We start from the raw sequence: 24,790 nt of genomic DNA, 5'->3' as shown, positions 1-24,790 counted from the left end.
TTTATATTGGGCAACAGTTTCACAGGAAGTGACTTTGTTGTTGTCTTTGACTTATTAAGCGGGAACGTAGTTTTATTCACAATTGACGTTTTTGATTCTTCTAAAGCAAGAAATACCATAATATGTTAGCAGATATTTAAGAAACATGCTAAGTGAACATTCTTGTTTATCTGAAAAACAGATATTCTGCTTTGAAAATGTGCGTCACGTGCGTATTTGCTCCCTTTTACCTGCCCAATGCCAGTTTAGCCAATTATATTTCAGCACCCTGGCTTGCCTGGTTGGAAAACAGCGTATTTCCTTCATTCATTCAGAAATGCTCTCAAAGCATGTGTCTGTGACCTAAATGCGACCTCCAGTGGACAGTAGCAGACTTCGAAATGAGACGCAGATTCAGAGTTCCACATGAGGTTATTAATTAGCAAATAATATAAATATTACGAATGTAAACATTAGGTGAGCAGGTTACATTGTAACCCTGTGACTTAACAACACGCTACGTGATGAGATTTGCTGTCATAAGCAATTTGGCTGCTTTCAGTAAAATGCCAATAAGTCTCATGTAAAATGGCATTCAAATTCGCATTATTAGCATTTAACACTGAAGCACATGAGGTGTACCTGAGGTGATCATTGTCAGTTTTACTGTTGTTCAGCTGCAAGAAATAGAAGGCGTTTCTAAAAAATAAATTTCAGGTGTTGGTAAGGACAAAAACTCTTTTTATTATGGTAGATATTCCTTCTATCGCGTGCCGTTGCTTTTATATAGAACACGATATAAATCAGCCTTTAGGCTCGATAGTCAGGCTCACTCCTATTGGTCCTCAATCTGGCAACCTGTGCTTGTGTTTGTTTTATAGACTGTAAAAAATATGGACGTAGTATCCGTGATGTTACCCATAGGTTTCTGAAGAGCGCAAATAAAGCTACAGGTGCGCATGGCCAACCATCGCCATTTTGTTCGTGCGTCATCGCACCAACCAGTGGTCACCAAAAAAGGGCAAAGAGGTGGAGCTACAGACGCTTGCTAGCATTTTGCTTAGACAGGCTTTACTTTGGGAGAAACGCTTAATACTGTATTACCTGCGACTCGTTTGTGTTCTAACCACGTGTACTTAGTTGTGTATTGTATCAATATAGTGTTTAGTCTTTTAAAAACAATGTTGTAATACATTAAGCCACTAAACATTGTTCTTATGATGTTTTTCTACAGGAAGAAAATGCGAATAACTCGCAAATACTTTAAATATAGTCTGTGTTTGTAAATGCAAGGCTATTAATGAAATCCAGGCATAACACTGTATGACAATGTTTCAAATGACTGTTTTATAGCCTACAGATAATCAAACTTTTTGATTCTGGAGTGCATTAAAGGTCTAAAGAGAATTATAAATGATAAATTGTCCTAAATAAAACAAATACATTTATAGATATGGTATATAAGTATGTAAGAATTGCACTCACCTGGGAAATAGGGGCAACTTGAATGGTTTGTTAGCACAATAATGGGCACACAGCATGCCAAATTATCTGATAATTGTAGGAAATAATACCAAAAGGCAATTGACTGTGTAAAGCCACATAAAACAAAACAAAAATATGACATATATGCCGAGTCCAGCGGCTAATCAGCCGGAATCAGCTGAGGTGACATGACGGTGACCAGCGAGATCTAGCAGTCACTCAAGTGGCCACGCCATGATAGTAAACAATTTGGCGCTCGCGTTTTCAAAATGTAAGTCCCACATACATAGTAAGTGAAATATACACTTAAAAATAACTAAGGGATGAAATTTATTATTGTTGTCTCACTAGAAAACATTGTTGCTTATCACAAGAGGCATGCATATTAATAATCTCAGAGCTTTTTTTATGGTCTCAGAGCTTGATGAGATGGCTGCTCGTCAGGTCCGGATGAAGGACCTAAAGTACGTGTACATGCAAATGCAGAGGGCAAGTCCCGTGAGTCTTGTCACAGTTTGTTTTGTCTTCTGATTGGCCCGTTGTCCACCAGGGTTTTACACTGGTGGAATTTACACGAGAATGAGAAAACAGTGGTGTCTGAGGCTCACAGTATGCCCATTTCTATATACTGAGCTTTTATTATTCTACTGTGCCTTGGTATACCCAGATTTAATTATAGAGCATCTTTAAATGTTCTGCTATTAAGTAAAAAATAATCACCTACTTTTTGAATTTCTTGAATGGAGAGCAAGTTTCTATTCATCTCTTTTTACAATACCAAGTCCTGTTTAGACAGCCTCTTCATCTTTAACAGGAATTTCTATAAAACTCTCAGCGAGTCTTTCCCGATATCTTGTGTATAATCTGCTCTATAGAGGACTTGACCACAGAGGTCTTATCATGTAACCTTTCTCTAAGTACAGGCCAAGCCGAGCCGATAGCTGTTCCGCTATCGTAGAGCAATGCAGACAGGAAAATGGATGAGGCTTAACTGAGTGTGTGTGTGTGTGTGTGTAAAGAGTGTGAAGACTCCAGATACCCTGTACTCTTCATAATTATCCCCACTCAAGACAAAAGAGTGGGCCTCCTTTCCGGAAAGTACCAGGAAGAGATTTGATTTGAAGGGACAGAGTTTTATCTGGACTGAATGATTGCCCTCTGACAACCTTCTGTAAATCTCTAAATCAGGCCAGAGGTGCTGTGATTGCAAGCTCTTCTAGTCCGTATTAGAGAGTGTGATGTTGGCGCTGGCTCGCGTTTGGTAATGATAGTGGATTTGACTTAAGGATTAAGAGATGAAAGCCATGCGAACTTGTTGAGTTGTATGACGTTTTATTAAGGATGTGCGATTTATTTATTTATTTTTTTGTATTTATTTAATTTTTTTATTTAATTTTTTACATTTTAATTATAAGCATCGTCATGTCTAGGCCGTTTTATGGAACACATAATGCCTGAGTTTATTTTTTTCAATCCAAGCAGTAGATCTATATTTATATATTTTGTTTTATTTTTTTGCCAACTTACAAAAGTATTAAGCAATCATGAATATTTTTCAGTGATCGGATGCCTGAAGTATTATACAATAGGAAAAAAAATTTTGACTCTAAACTGTAGGTTGATAATATTAGCCATCCATGTGGGTTATAAGATGTATCATAATATTTTAAACATATTATTTAATTCAATTTAAGTTTATTTGTGTAGTGCTTTTCACAATAATTATTGTTTCAAAGCAGCTTTACAAAAGGTGCACGTTATTGCGTTACAGTCAAAATCAGAAAAAGTTAAGGTTTATTAGTTCTCATAACTTTATTAGTTACTAATCACCTAATGTAAATATTATTGCATGATGAATTTATTGTTACATTATGTCATAAGACTGAAGCTTTCTCAGATTTTATGATATTTCTGTATTACATATTTTTGTTTAACATTTATATTCAAAAAAGAATATTATATTTGTGCATATACAGTCAGAATTATTAGTCCTCCTGAATTATCCGCCTAGTATATATTTCCGCAGTTTCTGTTTAAACATAACTAATAACTCATTTCTAATAACTGATTTATTTTATCTTTGCCATGATGACAGTAAATAATATTTTACCAGATATTTTTTAAGACACTTCTATACAGCTTAAAGTGACATTTAAAGGCTTAACTAGGTTAATAAGGTTAACTAGGCAGGTTAGGGTAATAAGGCAAGTTATTTTTGTGGTTATGGTTTGTTCTGTAGACTATTGAAAAAGAAATATTGCTTCAGAGGGCTTTAATATTGACTTTATTTATATTAATATTTTATTTAATATTGACTTTAAAATGTTTTTTAATTAATTAAAAACTGCTTTTATTCTAGTGGAATTAAAACAAATAAGACTTTCTCCAGAAGAAAAAAATATTATCAGACATACTGTAAAAAAATTCCTTGCTCTGTTAAACAATATTTGGGAAATATTTGAAAAAGCAAAAAAAGAACTAATAATTTTTACTTAAAATCTGGAGCTAATCTAATAAATTAAGCTACAATAATGGTGATAAAATAAGTACACCCAAATGTATATGTTAGAGAAAAAATACATGCACTACCTCACAAAAGCTTGTCGTTGATCCCAGTTGTAAGAACAACAAATAATAACTTCTAGTTGATCATGTGGAAAAGTGGTTGAAGGTAGATATTTTTTAGATGAATCATCTGTGAAACAGCATCATCACAAATACTGCAGAAGACCGATTGAAACCTGCATGGACCCAAGATTCTTATAGAAATCAGTCAAGTTTGGTAAAGGCAAAATTATGGTTTGGGATTACATTTAGTATGGGGGCGTGCGAGAGATCTGCAGAGTGGATGGCAACATCAACAGCCTGAGGTATCAAGACATTTGTGCTGCCCATTACATTACAAACCACAGGAGAGGGCAAATTCTTCAGCAGGATGGCGCTCCTTCTCATACTTCAGCCTCCACATCAAAGTTCCTGAAAGCAAAGAAGGTCAAGGTGCTCCATGTTTGGCCAACCCAGTCAGCAGATATGAACATTATTGAGCATGTCTGGGGTAAGATGGAGGAGGAGGCATTGAAGATGAATTCAAGGAATGTTGGTGAAATGATCAAGTAGAAGTCAAGTTATTATTTGTTCTTCCTAAAACTTGAATGGCGACAACACTTTTGCCAGGTAGTGTGTACAAAAAAACAAGGCGTATTTTAAATTTTGTTGAAAATTTGTAGTATTTGCAACAATTAACTTTGATTTAAATGTATTATCTTTCTATTTCTAAAGATGTTCAGTGACTAAACTATTATTTTAATAAATATATCTGTTTAATAAATCGGTTTTGTTCAAATACACCAAAATATTTTACCTATATTCACTGAGAAATGGATAAAAACATTCATTTTTAAAATGATTTGTGCTGATCACTGTAAAGAAAGAGGTAGTATGCAAGAAAATACTAAATGAATAAGATAAAATAACTACTGCTGAAATACTGCTAAAATAATGCTGCTTCAAATAAATACGTTGCTTTTGTGCTTCTCTGTAAACGAATGACCCCAGTTGATTTTTTACAGACTAAATGAAACAGTAAGAGTCTTCCCCTGTCCATGCATCCTCACTGTTCTCTTACTACTAGTTAGTGCCTTCAGTCAATGTGGAGATACCTGGAGGGGGTCTCCTAGTTCACAGAGTGCCGTTATGTAACCACAAGGGTGAACATGGATAGACTGTTACATAATGATTTTGTGAGCAAGTGAATATGCGTGTGTGTGTGTTTGTGTGTGTCAGTAAGTGCATGCATAAAAACAGTGTGTGTGTGTGTGTGTGTGTGTGTGTGTGTGTGTGTGTGTGTGCATGAGTGCAGTACACATCTTTATTCTTCTGGAAGTGACCAGATGTGACACAAAATCATCCTTTATGAAATATGGAGGTCCCTGTAGATTCTCCGTCACACACTCTCTCTCTCAAGTTGGATGAGCAGCACGTGAAAAGACACACACACGCACACACAGCAAATCTCTAAGGTCCTTGAATAGAACAGCAAGCATAAATTGTGTGGTGCATCTGGGGACTTGAGAGTAGCAATGAATTTCATTTGGTTTATGAGTTCTTGTTTTTTTTTGTAGTAGTAGTAGTATTGAGATAGTGTGACCAGAACGACCCTGAGCAGAACCGATATGATTAGCCAAATGGAAGGCTTATCGTTTTATGGTTTATTTCCTGTGCGCAGAGGATCACCGCCTGCTAATTTCATCAGATTTTAATCAAGTGTGGGATGCGCACCACATGTCATACACACACATCCATCAGTCAAGATCTGTGCGTGCGCCTGTTGTGTTTTTATTTCTGTTATTGCAGTCAGAATTAATGATAATTTTGTGTGTGCAAATGACACCTCACAAAATCCAGTTTCGCATCCCGAGCTGTCTTTAACCTGACTTCAGTTTCATAACACATGAAAATTAGAATTTATTATCCGAATAAAATGCTTTCTTTTATTCAGTTTTGTTTGTGTACTACATGTGCAGGGCATCTTACCTTTTGTTGGTTTATTTTTAGTGCTTACATTTATTACATAAATTAACCTGATTTTGGAGTCATCATGACAGAATAAATTGTTCATCTGAATATTGAATATTCTTATTCATTATATTAAAAAATAATGTTAATTACACATGTGTACATAAATATGGAAAGATTAAGAGACCATATGAAAATGTTCAGTATTTCAGGATTTACTGCATTTATTAGGCATGGGCTTGAGTAAACTGTTAATATTTGTTTTATTTCATAAAAGTCTGATAACATTTCTTATCTATATATATATATATATATATATATATATATATATATATATATATATATATATATATATATATATATATATATGTGTGTGTGTGTGTGTGTGTGTGTGTGTGTGTGTGTGTGTGTGTGTATATATATATATATATATATATATATGTATATATATATGTATATATATATATGTATGTGTGTATATGTATATGTATTTAAATTTTTATTATTTCGAGCTATAAAGAGTACTGATTTTTCGAAGAACAGGCTCTTGAAATTAAAACATTTTAATTGTGTTGTCTAAAATATATATAAATACTTAAAATAATACTGATAGACCTATGTATAAATGCTGTCAATTATATTTTTCCCCACATTTTCCCCCCATAGCTTTTTTAGACGTATCATGATAATGAACTTAGAATATGACCAAAGTTCCTTTAAGGCAAGTCATTTCAATCGGTGGTCTCTCGGGCAGTATGCTCGGGCATTCTGTCTGAATGGGGAAACATTGAACTCTCCAAAACTGTTTGCCATGATCGATTACATTACATATTTGGAATCACCAATAAAATTAAGTAACAACTGTCTCATAAGTTTCGTTTTTAAACATTCGAATCAAACTAAATCTGCTTATTTTCAGGTTGCTCAAGCTAATGTGCATGCGCACTTGAAAGAAACTGAAGTAATTCACAATTTGGTCTAGATGGCGAATCTCCTCCTGAAATGACAGCAACTCTTTGTTTACAAGATTGTGGGCGTTCGTGTAGTTGCTGTCATGTGATGTGCGTTTGATAGGACACACTGTACCTTGCATTCATTTCATACAGATTACAAAACCAAAAATATTTGTTTTCAAGTGCACTTGGTTCATTTAAAATTACAGATGTCAAAATTTATTTAGATATAATTCTTATGTCTGTAAAGCAAGTATTCGCTAAGATTCCAGTGTGTTTGTTGACCACCAAACTGTCGTAATAGCACACGTCTGGTCTGAGTGATCGATGATTGGCTCCTGTACTATTCACCATATTGACCGTTACGTTTTTCCCCATTCAAAACTATACGAGTGACATGCCTTGTCTACTCTATAGTCTTTGTTGGGGCACACAATATTTTAAGCCAAAATAATTAGGGATTAAACTAATATGTTATGTTACAAAGCTTAAAACCCTTTTTGCCAATCTGCATATTGTTTAAGCAGATGCAGTGTTTGCCCAGTATTTGTTAAACAACCATGACAAGAGTCAAATCTTACAGTCATAATTTCAAGACGACCAGTGACCACCAGTTAACTTTAACAATTTGAACATCTTTGGGGTTGTCTGATAGTGACACTGCACCCATTAACAATCTAGACCTAAAATCTCTTGATAGAACTAAACTTTGTGAGATTGCAAGGTTATCGAAACAATACCATGATAAAGGCACACTATAATCAAGGCTAGAGATAATCCGAAAGATTGTCATTATTTTCCCTGACATGAATCATTTAACTCCAGCATATCCCAAAGTTGTTCACTGCACTTCATGTCAACCAGTGGAGAAATCATGTCTGCAAATCAAGCCTTCTTTTAAAAGCCCAAACAATCTTTGCATTATTATTTTCATGTGCACACCTGTTCAACTGAATATTAAAGCAAATATCTAGTCAGCCAATCACATGACAGCAAGCATCAGAATAGGAAAGAAAAACCAACATGTGGCAGAATAAATAACGATGAATATTCCATGTCCTGGTATCTAAAACAACATAAAAATCAGGTTCCTGACGGCTCAGCTCGGTTGGATTTGGCTCTGCTCCAGCATAATGAGATTATCAAGATGAAGTGGCCATGCTGAGATTGTGCTGTTTTGTGAGCTTTATCTACATCTGGTCCCAGCACTTCCTAAATGAGCCCAAATCTCATTACCAGTGTGTGACATGCCGAGAGACTGGAGGTCAGTGAGAATGCTGGGAAATTTGCTCCCACCCTCCTCCTTCGGCGCTCAACAAAAACTAGAGCACTGCAAAAAAAATCTGCACCGCCACGAGTCGCGATTACAGCTCATGATTCACAGCGCTTTCTCTCTCTCTCCTTCTCAATCTCTCTAAATTTACATCATCTGTCATGAGGTCAAGCTCTACGATGTAATGCAGAGTTATTTCGTTTCCTGGTGCCTTCTGGAATGCGCGGTATGAATATCCGCAACAGCAAAGGATATAGAAAAGAAAACGGTGATTGGCGTTAAAGGTTGCTACTTTTTTTGAGCAGACCTGGCTCTCCATGCAGGCCTTACACACCCGATCCCTCATTGATTATGGCATGCTGTAATGTTCGGCTTGCTCACTTGTGGTCGGCTAATTTTATTTAATTGGAACAATGGCGGTATCTCTCTCATACGTAGCTCCACATCAGACTCGCAGCATTTATGAATCACACAAACAAACACGGTGGAATAAAAGGAGCAGCTCAGCTCTCTTCGTCATGAAGACGACTTCGGCTCTCAGCTGTTTCCTAGGTTACCCAAGCTTATTCACATAACCTTTTCTGCGGTAAAAGGCATACTCTAAAATCTCTCCCAAACCTGTCTCTCTCGTTTTCTCTCTGCTGATCTGTTTCATAGTGGTGCGTTTCTCGTTTTGCCTGAGAAATGCCAGAGGAGCAGGAGTGTCTCTCTAATTTGCTTGCAGTGCCTTTTATTAGGTGATTTGTTTCAAAGCATATCAGCATCTTAAAGTAGTCATTACTGCTGCTCGCTAAGGCAACTATCACTATTGCTCATACTTATGCTTGGGGTTTGCTATGGAATGACAGTCGTGATTGTCAAATCATGTGTCATGTTGAGGTTAGGTGTATTATTACTCTTCTACACATTCAGATTTTTGCCTAAGAGACAAAAAACTTTATATTAAGTTACTTGGGTCACTAAGCTATCACCTAGCATTAGGGCTATGCAATTTGGGGAAAATATCTAATTGCGATTTTTATTTTATTATTATTATTATTTTTTATTTATTTTTTTTAATACAGATATTGCAATTGTGATTTGATTTACAATATAATTCAAGCTTCAAGCTGTTTTTAATTTAATTCAAACTTCAGCTCAATAATCTGTAAGCCTTGGCAACAATTCTGCGACAGAATGACCTGTTTTTGTTCGGTGACTTTGAAACCAAAATATTCCCATGATACAAATGCTGTTTTTCTTTGATATTAATTAGTCTCTTAATGCTTCTGAAGCAGCAGACACCATAATCCCACTTGTCAGGGCTTTCCTGTTTGTTTTCCTTTTTTATTGTAGGCGTAGTTCAGCTGTGCAATTCTGATTGGGCAGAATGAAAGTGTGTTCACTCAATTGGCTAGTTATAAAGCCCCAGTCAGATCACATTATTTTAGCACGATTTCCTTTGACGTAGGGTGTCGTAGGGAGTCGTAAACAACAAATGGACGTCGTGACCCAAGATTCAATCATTTCTTCTTGTGTAATGGCATAGGTCACGACAACCGATACCATGTCTGCGATGCCTCACGACACCATTGCAGAAAGTCTAGCATGTTTAATTTTCTGAAGCATAGTGGACTGGTTTTGAAGCACTTCACCTCAGATGTTAGTCGTTATTTTTAGCTGTCACTGTGGCCATAACTTTTCGAAAGGTATATGTTTATGCTTAAGAAATTAATTTACTTGCAGTTATATGTTAAAAATGAGTTTGTGTGTACAATGAATTCCTGGTGCTGTTTTGTAATTTTATATTTATAATAATGCTGGCCAAAAAATCTTTTTATTTTTGTTATTTATAAATATAAATACACACAGGCATGCATATATTTGAGAAAAAGTTTATTTATATTTAGAAATAAAATATATCTGTATATGATATAAAGTATATATCAATTTTCACATCTATGTAACAAAATGTTTAACAGAATAGTTTTGTTTCTATGTATGTGTGTGTCACATATATATAATAAATATATATAATACACCTATATTATGTCAAAACTAGGGATGCACCAATACCATTTTATTTGGAACCATTCCGATCTCGATACCAAAATTCTAAGTACCGACCGATACACATCAGATCCCGATACTGTGCCATTTTTTTTTTTATTAACATAATACGTTTCTATAGTTCTGGTGATAAACACAAAAAATATATCTTCTTAAGTAAAAATAATACACTTATAGGCCTACTGTACATGACAGATGGCACAATCTAACTAAACATGATGCTTGCTGTAACCTATGGGCCACATTATTTGAGCATTCATTATGACATTGATATGATCTGTTGTGGTCCAGTTTATGTTTCCTTTTTAATATTAAGATTTTTCTTTGAAATCTGTAATAGGCTACCCAAATCGATGGTAAAATAATTAGCTTTTTAGCAAAGCCTAATATTTTCCTGCAGGTTTGAAGCAGGCTACACTAAACTGTCTGAGGCCAGTTTTACTTAATAAACATTACCTTGCATAAACTCGCCGTGCGTGAGACGGAGAAACTGAAAGCATGTCTAAAAATTTAGAAAAAAACTTTTTAAAACTAATTTCGTTTGGTATAATTTGTTGGTTATTTTAATGTATTTTTGTTGGTCAGTTATCTACAAAATAAACAAGAATATTTGAGGTGAAGTTCAAAACAAGGTCCGCTTATAGGACTATGCTTCAGCGCACAAACTGACAAACAGGTCTGTTAAATAAAATATTATTATATAAAATTACAGTGAAATATTTACAATTTCAGAGTAGCCTATATTAGGCTAAATAATTTTCTGTTAATGACAATTTATATGCGCCGGGCCGTCAGTTTTACCTTTATTAATTTAATCAACTACTTTCACCACAGTGAGTCAAGTTTTACAAACTATTCGCACCACTTAAAGTATTCCCCTCGGAAGAATAAACTCAGGCGGAAGAATGAGAGAACAGAAACTTATTGTAAGAATTTTACGGATCGGTGCATGTCACATCTGCGCAGCCGGTGTGTGAATGAAGCGTTTGCATCATTGACACAGTTTGCAACCTCCGGTATACGGACACTTCTAAAACAGCAGCACAAAGGGTAGAAATCATTCCGTTGAGGATTTGTCCAATGTATTATTGAGCCTTTTCTCATTTAAAGTTTCAGGTAGGCCTACTTTGTGTGTGAAGAGCAGGTAATAACCCTCTCTACTCCAGTGTTGTAAATGCGATTTGCTGGTCTAACAGACAAAGCGCAACATGATTTAAAAACAGCAATGATCTCCATGTTGCAGGTCAAAATGAACCCGTGGAATGCAAAACTAAATGAATTTCTCCATCGATTACTTATATTTACAGGAACAATTAGTCTTGGAGAGAGTTTTTCTTGTTGTCATAAACACGACACACAGTTTGAATTGTGAATGAATGGAGAATGATTGACAGGCGCAGCAGCGGGTAGCGTTGAACTGAACATGAATTTAACCACTTAAATATTCATCTGTACTTCCCATTAAACTATAAACTGGCTTCAGAACGTTTAGGATATAGTAGACCTATATGACAACTTTCTAGTGCCTTTTAATAGGCTACCTTCATGGCTTTTGCTGGCTTATAAATTACACACAATATAGCGCACGTGCAAGATCGGATTTGGATCGGTACCAGCTGGCCGATACCCGATCCAGCAAAAATAGGCGATATCGAACCGATATCCGATCCAAGTATTGGGATCGGTGCATCCGTAGTCAAAACTAAATTTTATTTTGGATGTGATTAATTACGATCAATCTTAGTTCTAATTTATAAATGAATGACAAGTTCTCAAAAGATAAAATACAACAAGCATGTTCTCTGAACACAAACTTGTTTAGGATTGTTCTGTCCTAAAATAAATGCCTTTTTTGTTCATGAATCTTTAAGTTTGGTGCTAAAATGATAATGTGAATGCAAAGTGAACCTGTAACATTTTTAGACAACAATATGGGCATTTTATCAGTACCTGATAAGCCTGTAAATTTGGAATCTAATAACTGATATATATATATATGTGTGTGTATATATATATATGTGTATATATAAATGTACATTCAGAAATATTAACCCCCTTTTTTTTTCTTTTCCTTTTTTAAATATTTTCCAAATGATGTTTAACAGAGCAAGGAATTCTGATTATTTTTCTTCTGGGAAAAGTCTTACTTGTTTTATTTCGGATAGAATAAAAGCAGTTTTTAATTTTTTTAAAATCATTTTAGCAGCAAAATTATTAGCCCCCTTAAGCTATATATTTTTTAATTGTCCACAGAACAAACCATCATTATACAATAACTTGCCTAATTATCCTAATCTGCCTAGTTAACCTAGTTAAGCCTTTAAATTTCACTTTAAGCTGTATAGAAGTGTCTTGAAAAATATCCAGTAAAATATTATAAACTGTCATCATAGCAAAGATAAAAGAATTCAGTTATTATAAATGAGTTATTAAAACTATTATGTTTATAAATATGTTGAAAAAACTGTTTAAAAGAAATTAGGGAAAAACATAAACAGGGGGCTAATAATTCTGACTTTTATATATATACACAGGCCAATAGATACAAATGTTGATTAGTTTTTTCTAAACCTGATTGCAAAAACAAAACATTAAGAAATACAATGGAAAACTGAAATAATTTTTAAACTTTACCTGCAGAAAACATGGAACATGTAAGGTCCTATTCAAATCGACCCTTGTTTTGCAGTATTCGCAAGAATTTTGTATCATATGGGCATTTCGTCTAGACAGATCTGCTGTTTTTGGGAAAAAGAAACCAATATTTTTTGGAACCCAGTCCCACACTGTAAAACCTAAGAGTCAACTTTATCAAATGAAATGAGTGTAGTTTCATTTGAAAAGAGATTTGAACTCCGCGTTAAAGGTATTGAGTTAATTAAATACCTCATTACTTCAACTTAAATAGAGTAAGTTTACTGTACTCATGCCTCATTTACTTGCAGTCTGTATATTGCTGTGTATTTACTGTCAATGTTTATATGTATTATGTTATTTCCTTAGTTTTATTTGTGGTGTTTTATTATTGGCGACTCGGTGACGCAGTGGGTAACGCTGTCGCCTCACAGCAAGAAGGTCACTAGTTCCTCAAACCTCAGCTGGGTCAATTGGCATTTCTGTGTGAAGTTTGCATGTTCACCCCGCATTCGTGCGGGCTTCCTCTGGGTGCTCCAGTTTCCCCAACAAATCCAAAGACGTGGTATAGATGAATTTGGTAAGCTAAATTGTCCTTAGTGTATGTGTAAATGAGAGTGTATGAGTGTTTCCCAGTGATGGGTTGCAGCTGGAAGGGCATCCGCTGTGTAAAACGTATGCTCAATAATTTGGCGGTTCATTCCGCTGTGGCGACCTCTGATTAATAAAGGGACTAAGCTGAAGGAAAATAAATGAATGAATTAATGAATCAATGTTTTATTGTTAAGTATTGCATGCAGGTTTGAATGCACATTGTCTGAATGATAATGATTGTGATGGTTTGTATAGAATACACAAAAACAGTGCAGTATATCAGAACTAAAACTATAGTGAACAGTAGAGAGAGCGACTGATCTGCTGGTGTGGGTTCAAGCCCCACCTCATAGATCTTTCCAGATTATCTCTCCCTGAAGCACCCCCGCCTCTCTACCCCCAACTTCACTGTTCTATTTGTAAAAAAAGAAATAATTACAAATTATGAACAGAAAGTCTTTTATTGTGTTTGTATTATGCAAAAAATACAAATCAGATATCTGTATCACTGCATAGACTCGTCACCATAAACCTCACAATGAACAAAACAATAAAACAGTTGGTGTCGGAATTTTTATTGGCCAACAGATGGCGATGTTCAGTACTGTGTCAAAAGCTTCGAAGCATAAATGCAGTTTGTTGTAAAAGCCTCAGTGCTTCAGTAGCTTTGTTCAGCACATCCCTAACTACTACATCACGTCACAGCGACAACAATAACAATGGTGGATTAAACACATTCGTTCATTTTTCAGAAGCTACTAAGAAGCCTTTGTCATGTTCGTCTGGAGTTGTTTCGCATACAGAGAATAATTTAGGTGCATGCTCCAAGTCTTCTATGTTTTTATGTATTTTTGTTGGAGAATTACAGCACCACACACTGGTCTGGCATGTGTACTACATAGAATGCCACACTCTCAGAAATAAAAGCCAATAAATGCTTATTTATCCACCTGATAAATATTCTGAAATTGTATTGTTTGATGCTTATATTTTTGTCTGTTGTTTATCCACAGGATTGGCTGTGTGTACACTCTCAGAAATAAAGGTACGCAAGCTGTCACTGGGGTGGTACCTTTTTGTACCTTAAAGGTCCATATTAATATCAGGGGTATATATTAGTACCTAAAAAGTACAAAAGTGTTCCTCTTCATTTTTAGGTACTAATACATACTTTTGAGGTACCAATATGGACCCTTTAAGTGCAAATGTGTACCTTTTGAAAAGGTACCACCCCAGCGTACCTTTATTTCTTAGTGTGTACACACAGCCAATCTTGTGGATAAACAACAGAAAAAAATATAATCACCAGACAATATAATTTCCGAATATTTATCAGGTGGATAAATAAGGAGTTATTTGGCTGATATTGACATAGATGCCATTCATTTACTTTATTGGCCTTGTTCGTATGTGGAAATGTATCCAATATAAGTCAGATCTGTGCCCTCGTGTCTACAAAGTAAGTAGGCAGATCAGATTTCCACCTGTCAATGCCAATCGCATTAAAAACCAAAGCGAATGACATCAAATGTGATGCTTTCATTTCAGAACACACTTTAGCAGAGTCCCAAATCTTAAATCTCATATACTAGGACAAAAAACCTTTTATATTGTCATGTAGCACAAGTATTTAAGAAGTTAACAAGAGAGAGAGAGAGAGAGAGAGAGAGAGAGATAGAGCACAACATCCACCATGTAAACAATATAAACTATAAAACTTTTGCATACATCACGTGCATAAATCATGCCATGGAAATTATATTAAGATGCCTACTAGTTTAATAAAGCCTAGATTAAAAGAAGATGGCCAAATGAGAACTTTTCTGTCATAGATTATAGTAAAACGACTTGTCAAAAAGAAAAAAAAAATTAAACCCTGCGAACAGATTAACTAGAGGAATGGAAGAAAGAGTTCTCTTTTATTAATAGTTGTCAGACAGCGCCCGTTCTTTTTTTTTTTTTTTTTTTTCCTGGTCATTGCGTCTTTGCCATGTGCAGTTTAAATGCAGACAATCGGATATGAGTCAGTTTTAAAAGATGATGTAAGCAGCTCATCAAAAAAATCAGATATATAATCACAAAATCTATGAATGTTGGTGAAAACTATGGTATTTTATGCTGTATGGGTTAAAAAAAAAGCTTAGTCTAGTTGGAATCATTGGTCTTTACACCTCTGTTAAAAGCAGATAATGAAAAATTATCTGGTGATAAATGTTGTTCATATATCAACTGTTATCACCACCGGCAAATGGTTTCTGCTGTAGTCGAAGGCCATTGAGCTTGCCAGTAAGGCCTCGGTGGCAGATTGAATGTCTCACTTAAACATTTAAACCCCGATTTGATTTACTATGCACCGATGCCTTTCCAATGACAGCTTTCCCTGGAATTGTGACCGCTTAAGTGTATATGAAGAAAATTTATGAAGAAAATGGGTGATTTCAAAACATACTGTGGATAAGTGATGGCTTTGTGTTTGTAAATCTTGTTTAATCTTGTTATTAGGGCGATAGGGAGATGAATGTGGATTTCATAGCTGGGCAATGTGTAGGGCAGTGTTTCTCAACCCTGTTCCTGAAGGCACACCAACAGTACACATTTTCAACCTCTCCCTAATCAAACACACCTGAATCAACTTATCATAACATCAGAAGAGACTCCAACACCTGAAGTTAATGGGTCAGAAAAGGGAGACATCCAAAATATGTACTGTTGGTGTGCCTCCAGGATCAGGGTTGGGAAACACTGGTGTAGGGTTTGTGTAGCTTTGGTAACTGCAATAGTTTGTAACATATCAGGGAGCCGAATGCCCAAGATTCATTTATTTATTCCACTGATGTACATATGATTTAGTATATACAACCCAAAACTAGAAAAAGTTGAGATCACATGGAAAACGCAAATAAAAAAGAAGTGATTTCTAAATTTACTTTGACTTGTATTTTATTGCAGATAACACGACAAACATTATTTAATGTGTTCCTCGTGACTTTTATTTCAATTTTGGTTCAACACGTTTCAAAAAAACTTGGAACAGTAAAGCATTTACCACTTTGTAATGCTGCCATTTTCACAACACTTAAAAGACATTTAAGGTCTGAAGACACCAAGTGATGAAGTGTTTCAGGTGTAATTGTGTCCCATTTATCCTGCAAACAAGTCTTAATGTGGGCAACACTATGGGGTCTTCGTTTCCACAATTTCTCTATTGGAGTAAGGTTGGGACTGCAGGCAGGCCAGTCAAGTACATGTATCCTCTTCCTCTAGAGCCAGGCCTTGTAATATGTGCAGAATGTGGTTTAGCATTGTCTTGTTGAAATGTGCATGGGTGTCCCTGGTAAAGAAGGCAGCATATATGTACTTTTCAGCATTATTGGTAATTTTTTCCCAGAATTTCTCTGCAATATGTAGTGTGTAGTTTCCACTAAGCTGTATGATAATATTTAGCTTTGAACATGGCTGTGGTTTGGCTGTGTCAATGTTGTGATGTACTGAAAACTGAACATTTTTGCACAAAACCCTTTCATGGAGTTTTTAAACGGTGAAAAGCTGGAAATGAATTATGCAAAGCACTGCCATTTTACGACGACAGTGCATTTGATTATTTATTGCTTCATCAACATGTTCGCATGACATAGGATGTTGCATGAAAGGTTGACATTGATGATTTGTTCACTGCTGATGCTTAATTATTCCTCCTTTTTTATAGGTGAACCAGGATAATGTTGTCAAAGTGGGCCACAAACAAGTGGTCAACATGATTCGTCACGGCGGCAACCATTTAATCATCAAAGTGGTGACGGTCAGTCGAAATCTAGACCCTGATGACACGGCTCGAAAGAAAGGTACAGTGAACGTCTTGATGTTTTTATCTGGGTAATAATGGAACATGTTTAGCAGGCTAAACTCCTTTCACGTAATTCTTACCATTGCTTTTTCATAATAAGCGCCGATTTTTACTAACACTACTAATTTGCACTTTTACTTTCTCATTCATTCTTTAACAATGAGAATAGTCAAACCTGTGAATGCATAAGTTGATGTTGAATATACAGTGCTTCCTCATTGGAATGCTACAGCCCATGGTCAAGCATCAACTGTACCTGCTGTATATTTTTTTGTTTGTTGCTGTAGCACCACCGCCGCCACGGAGGGCTCCCTCCACAGCCTTGTCCATGCGTTCAAAATCTATGACCTCAGAGCTAGAAGACCTAGGTAAGCCCAGTCATGCCAAGCAGAAGCATCTCATCCAATGTCTGTTGTGATTTAAAGGTGAAGTGTGTAGTTGAGTTGGGGGGAATTATAAAAAGTAATTGTTATTTTCAAAGTATCACTTATACTTACCACACACTTAGGCATGTAACGATTCACTGTGAGTCAGTTGAAAATTGATTCAAATATGTGTTGATTCAAATCAATCAGGATATTAAATGAATCACAATGGACCCTTTTCATATGACGCATGTACTGGTCATCAGCATCCTTAAAAATTTTTAATATTTAGATTTATTTTTAAAAACTTATGAACATTTATATGATTTATGTATGTATGATACCATGCAGGCACAGAACGTCAACATGACGTCATATTGATGTTGTACCCCAACGTCGTGGGGACGTTGGATTTTGTTTGGAAATGAAAATCGTGTTGACGTCAGAACCCAACATCATTCCGACGTCAACGTCCAACCTAAAATTAACCAAATAGCAACGTCTAATCATATTACACCTTGATGTTGTGTTGACGTTACCACTATGACATCTATCATTTTCCAACACAACCTAAAATCAACCAAACATCAATGTAATTTGACGTCATTATTGGACTATTTTTATTTTTAGTATTGATTACACCATCGTGGAGTTTTTCTTTTATTATTTCAGCAAATAGGATTGTGAAAAAAATATTTGTTGTATTCTCCCATTCTCTGTGCTCTACGTTTACTCAACTGTGACGACTTTTGCTACTAATGCCAAGTTTAGACTGCATGATTTTCAAAGTAGTTGTGACACAGATATTTTCACACTGCATGACTATGTTGGGTAGCATTCTGTCATTGCTGTGTTTACACTGCAGGGATAGATTTTAATACTTTAAAACAATTTTATATGGGGTTTAACGCACCAAAATGGTCAAGAAAAAACACAAGTTCGGTATCTTGATTGACATCCAAACATTTCATTAATTCCAGAGTTTTTGATTCCTCAGTGTTTGATGCTGCTCATAAGACTCAATATTTACACTTTAGTTCGAGATGAATGGCATCTTTTTTCTAGTTAATGAATAATAAAAACTAACATACTTCACCTTTAATACATATTCATAACTTAAGGGAGCATTTGCATGGGTCGCATTCTAGCAATATTGTAAATACAGCTACAGTATTAACTTGTATTTTATTATTTCAGTCTCAAACCATAAGATCTGTGTTTTTTAAATATAGTTAATGCTAATGTTTTGTTCCACTGCATTTTGTTAAGTATAGTTGTTTTCAAACTCACAAAAAAGTCTTGCGTGAATGGCCCCGAAGAATTTGTTTTTAACCTGTGCCACTTTTTGTTGTTCTACAGCTACCGTTCATATGAAATGAACTCTGATGTTGTTTTGTTTTCCTGCATGCTGACCTAAAAGTGGATAAAGGTATGATTTGATCATTTACACAATCATTTATTACAAGCTGTATAACCTGTAATGTTGTGCTTCCCTGGCATGCAAGTCAATCTGTTGTACAGTATGTATATTTTTGTGACATGTATATTTGTGATTATATGGACATTGTGTGTTTGTCACAGTTTTTGTGTAGTCCTCACTAATGAAAGCAAAAATACTAGTTTCACATTCACTGTTAAAGCATGATGCATTTCACATGAGCGGATTATGAAGGATTTACTTTGGTGATCACAGCTAAATCTAGGGTTTGATGGGTCATGCTGATTTCATTGTTAGTAATTAAACTGTGGCACAAAGGGTAAGCAATGCATATTAAATTCTTGTGTACATTGTGTAATCAGCAATTAATTGTCTTTTTTGTCACATTATTGGATACTAATTTACTTGTCTCGTGTAGTGTTGGTGGAAAGTTAACTGCATGGGTTTGTTGTTGCTTTCCATCTAAAATGGCATTACATTATGCACAGGTCAATGCCATGTGGAGGAATACAGTGTATTCCAATCGTTGGTTCTCCTCGTCATGTTTTCTGGAAATTATCTCTGAATTTTAATGCTTGATTAAAGCTGAAATGTTCTTTTATGTTAAAGCCACTTTGAGGAAAAAGAAGGGTGAGTCTTCCCTAAATATTTATCACCTCAGCTTAGTTTAGTGATTATTTTTTTCTCATACAATTGAACTTTTTTGGGGGTTTTATATGATTCAGTGTTAATAATTTGTATTTTCTTTCCAATAATCAAAAAGTTGGAAGACAGACCAAATGTGTTTACACTGCAAAAGGCTCCATAAGCCTATAGCTTCACTTATTGACTCCTAGATCTTCAAAAGTGCAATGTAAAAATTTATTATTCAACAGCCTGCCTTCGATTACTAAAAGGATATGCTTCAGAAAACAAGAGCCATGAATTTCCCATCCTAAAGACTAGCTTCAGATACAAGTCCTTGTTCCTACCGTTATAATGGATCCTGCCTTCATTTCACTCCTCAGAGAGAAGATCAAATTCGAAAGCTGAACTTTTTAAGATAATTTCTCCCTTTAAAGAAGTACTTTTTTACTATCATCATCCGAGGAACCACTCCTGCTTTGAATCACTCTGAAACAAGATGTTACCATGGAAATAATGCTGCATATGTTTAATATGGAAATGGTCCACCTGCAAAATGTAATGCCATATTTTTTAGTGTAAAGCTATCACCTGAGTTAGCAGCGATCAGAATTATGATGACGTATGACTGTTGCGCAGATATGACATGATGTCTTAGACTGCCGAATGGATTCCTTTATCTTCTAGAAGGAGATATTTTTTAAATCGTTGTAAGCATTAGTTTTATGTTTCCATAATGTAGCTGGCTGCATACTCCTGCTGTTTGCATAAAACAGCTTCGTACATACTGTTCATCAAAAGGAGTCATTTTGAATCCAAATTTTGGTATTACTTAGTGCATATATATATATATATATATATATATATATATATATATATATATATATATATATATATATATATATATATATATATATATACACAGTTGAAGTCAGAATTATTAGCCTCCCTGAATTATTAGCCCCCCTGTTTATTTTTTCCCCAATGTCTGTTTAACAGAGATTTTTTCAACATATTGCTAAACATAATAGTTTTAATAACTTATTACTAATAACCAATTTATTTTTATCGTTGTCATGATGACAGTAAATAATATTTGACTAGATATTTTTCAAGACACTTCTATACAGCTTAAAGTGACATTTAAGGGTTTAACTAGGTTAATTAGGTTAACTAGGCAGATTAGGGTATAGTAATTAGGCAAGTTATTGTATAATGATGGCTTGTTCTGTAGACTATCGAAAAAATATAGCTTAAAGGGGCTAATTCTTTTGACCTTAAAATGGTTTTTAAAAAATTTTAAAAACTGATTTTATCCTAGGCAAAATAAAACAAAAAAAGATTTTCTCCAGAAGAAAAAATATTATCAGGCTTACTGTAAAAATTTGTTAAACATCATTTGGGAAATATTTAAAAAATAAAAATCTAAATCAAAGGGGGCAAATAACTCCATCCATCCATATATATATATATATATATATATATATGACTATATCCCAGTTGTAAGAGCAACAAATAATAACTTGACTTCTAGTTGATCATTTGGGAAAGTGGCTGAAGGTAGATTTTTTCGAAGAATCATCGGTTGAACCGCATTCCAATCATCACAAATACTGCAGATCTATTGGAATCCGCATGGACCCAAACCCAAGATTCTCAGAGAAATCAGTCAAGTTTGGTAAAGGCAAAATCATGGTTTGTGGTTACATTCAGTATGGCAGCGTGCGAGAGATCAGCAGAGTGGATGGCAACATCAACAGCCTGAGGTATCAAGACATTTGTGCTGCCCATTTCATTACAAACCACAGGAGAGGGCAAATTCTTCAGGAGGATAGCACTCCTTCTCATACTTCAGCCTCCACATCAAAGTTCCTGAAAGCAAAGAAGGTCAAGGTGCTCCAGGATTGGCCAGCCCAGTCACCAAACATGAAAATTATTGAGCATGTCTGGGGTAAGATGAAGGAGGCATTGAAAATGAATCCACAGAATCTTGGTGAACTCTAGGAGTCCTGCAAGAACACTTTCTTTGCCATTTCAGATGACTTTAATAATAAATTATGTGAGTCATTGAGTCGTCCTAGCTCATGGGAGTCAAACACAATATTAATTCTTTTTCCACTGCACCATGACTTTATATTCTATACTGTACATTATTTCTGTTAAGCAACAAGACTTTTGTCTGAGCAAAGTCAGACCTTACTGTCCCAATTAAATAATTAAAAATCAAAGCATGATCATATTTTATTTAGGTAAAATAAGCATAATCTAGAGGTCTTTACCTTTCATATAAGCCACTTCTGATGCCAAATGATCAAGTAGAAGTCAAGTTAATATTTGTTGTTCCTAAATCTCGGATAGGCCACAAGATTTTTGTCAGGTAGTGTTTCTATATATAAATATATAGGGCATCGCTGCATAAAAACATGTAATACATCTATATATATATATATATATATATATATATATATATATATATATATATATATATATATATATATATATATATATATTATATTCATACTTTTTCTGCAGGCTCTGATGTATGCTTTATGGTATGAATATTAACTACAGAACACAAATTCCCCTGAATGGGCAGTTTTTAATTCTTGTTTTAAAACCAGTTTTGCCTCAGGAGTATGTTGGAAGTGTATATAGTTGCAGAATGAAGATGTGTAACTGGTAACCCCTTTATCCCTGACTTAAAAATGCATTTCCAGATCACATTTGGTTGGTCGGCACATAAATAGCTATGTTGTAACCTTGTTCTGTTTAGAGTCTGACAAGCTTTTTTTATCAAGTTTATATTGTAATGCTCAATTCTTTATTGGTCAACAGAAGTATTGCGGTTAGTGCATGCTGGTTTATCTATTTAATGATTGAATCTTTTTTCACTGGGATGCTTGAATCTCACAAATTTTATTTCTCAAAATAAATTTTAATATTTAATGCTTTAAATTGTGCTCGTTCAATACCGTTTATCAACAAAGTACTTAACTTTATCTTTCAAAATGACAGACATTTTTGTCAGATATTCTGTAATGCTAATGACACAGAAAAGAAATAATTCGCCTAAATAATTTTTTTTTTTCAGCAGGCACAGGACGTCAGCATGACATCGAATTGATGTTGTACCCCAATGTTGCATTTTTTTGGAAATGAAAATCGGGATGACGTCAGAACCCAACGTCAGGTCGACGTCAATGTCCAACCTAAAATCAACTAAATATCAACGTTTAATGATGTTACAGCTTGACATTGTGTGGACGTTGTGTGATGTTCAGACATTGTGTCAGACGTTGTATTTTAGTTGCCATACCTGACGAATAAATGTCAGTATTTGACGTTAATATGACGTTGGTTTAGGATGTTGGCTCGATGTTGGATTTTGGTCGCTTTTCAACACAACCTAAAATCAACATCATTTGACGTTGTTATTGGACGTCAAAATAACTTTGTCCTTAGACGCCGATCAGACGTTGAAGTTTAGTCAGCTGACGTCACAACCTAAATCTAACCTAATATTAACGTCTTATGACATTGTGTGCCTGCTGGGTTCTCATCATTTACTCAGCCTAAAATGGTTCAAAACATTTATGAGTTTCTTTCATTCAGTTTTTCTGTTGAACACAAATGAAGATATTATGAAGAAAGCTATCCATAGTAGGACAAAATAGAGTAGAAGACATCTGCTGTGAACATTCAATTGTGTTCAACAAACAAACTGGTTTGGAACAAGTGGAGGGTGAGTAAATTATGGCAGAAACTTTATTTTAGGGTGAACTGTCTCTTTAAATGTAGTTAATGAATTTCCAGATAAGAAACACATCCTAATACCAGGTCTAAAGGGGTTTTGTGTGTGTGCGTCTGTGTTTAACTTATCAGATTCAGTCTTGATGACTTTTATGCTAGGAAATCAGAAACTGAATTTCCCTTTCCTCCATTTCTGTGTAGATGATCAGCTTTCAGATAATGAGGGTCTGAAGAAGAGGATTGTATTTCAAGTCACACTAAGTAATCATCCCATGCATGGGAGCTGTCTAAAAAAAACAAAAAACGCTAGCATGTTGCGCAGTGGCCGTTGAAAGAAGTGCTAAGATTTCTCCAACGCAGCCAGGAAGCGCTTGCACGGCTTTGACCTTGACCATTGTTGTTGTACCTATTTCTGTCGCCTCTCTTGCTCGGTTTGGATCCTTGCACTGGGGATCCTCTTAGAGGAAATTAGCAATATTTGATACTGAGCTTATTTTAAATGTTGCTTTCTGCTTTCTAATTTGAGATGCTGTTGTCTTACAGATAAAGTGGATGAAGTGGTACCTCCTCAGAAACCCATATGGGACAACTCAAATGCAGAAGTGAGGGTGGCGACGGTCAAGCCACGTCCAACTAGCAAATGTTTTCCTGTCAGCCCTGAAATGAATGTAAGCGTGCCTTGTGTCATCCTGTGATTGTTGATAATTGAATTGTAGCCTATCTGCAATAACTGCTATTCACAAGTCTTGTGTAACCACTGCCTGTGCATGTAATGTTGGATTTTGATGCTTAAATTAGAGTGGAATTGTGCACAGGCTTGTGAGTATGTTATTTTATATTATTTCTATATATTAGTCTCAATCTCTTTTTATACATTTCTTTCAAAATGTGAGAAACCTAGTTTGAATAGATGCTCTACAAAAAGTGCTGCATTATGCTTGTCCTTATTATCATGTCAGCCTTGTTCTTTCTTTTGCAGTCTCTCTGCAATAGTCAGGATACAGCAGTAGATTCGTTACCGCAGCCAGGGAGTCCTAGAGGCCCTTTTCTGGGTCTACCAAAGGGAACCATACGGCGACAAACATCTATAGGTGTGTGGATTTTGTTTTGCACATTCAAGTACATCTTTATTTTGATATATTGCACATAAACCTCATTCAGAGCTTTGTCAAATGAAACAAATAATTGGCCTACTACACTCAGTGGTCAGCCCACTGTTGCTGGAGGCTTTTCCATTAATCTGATTTATTTTAAGATGTAACATTTGCTTGTGATGTCATATTTATT

The 24,790-nt window shown here is 35.2% G+C and overlaps 1 protein-coding gene across 1 annotated transcript in view; it reads left to right on the top strand.

The window, feature by feature from the left end:
* shank2b (SH3 and multiple ankyrin repeat domains 2b) overlaps window positions 1-24,790 on the top strand; it is a 219,762-nt gene that overhangs the window by 187,668 nt on the left and 7,304 nt on the right. Inside the window, exons 17-22 of the mRNA XM_056451437.1 lie at window positions 17,189-17,324; window positions 17,614-17,694; window positions 19,112-19,120; window positions 19,739-19,759; window positions 24,047-24,171; window positions 24,483-24,594. Of these exons, the coding sequence (XP_056307412.1) occupies window positions 17,189-17,324; window positions 17,614-17,694; window positions 19,112-19,120; window positions 19,739-19,759; window positions 24,047-24,171; window positions 24,483-24,594 (484 nt within the window). The remainder of the gene's footprint in view (window positions 1-17,188; window positions 17,325-17,613; window positions 17,695-19,111; window positions 19,121-19,738; window positions 19,760-24,046; window positions 24,172-24,482; window positions 24,595-24,790) is intronic.

The sequence above is a fragment of the Danio aesculapii genome, chromosome 25 (assembly GCF_903798145.1).
Source record: "Danio aesculapii chromosome 25, fDanAes4.1, whole genome shotgun sequence".
Lineage (NCBI taxonomy): Eukaryota > Metazoa > Chordata > Actinopteri > Cypriniformes > Danionidae > Danio > Danio aesculapii.
The sequence above is the reverse complement of the archived record's forward strand: the minus strand, read 5'-3'. Positions and strand labels throughout refer to the sequence as shown.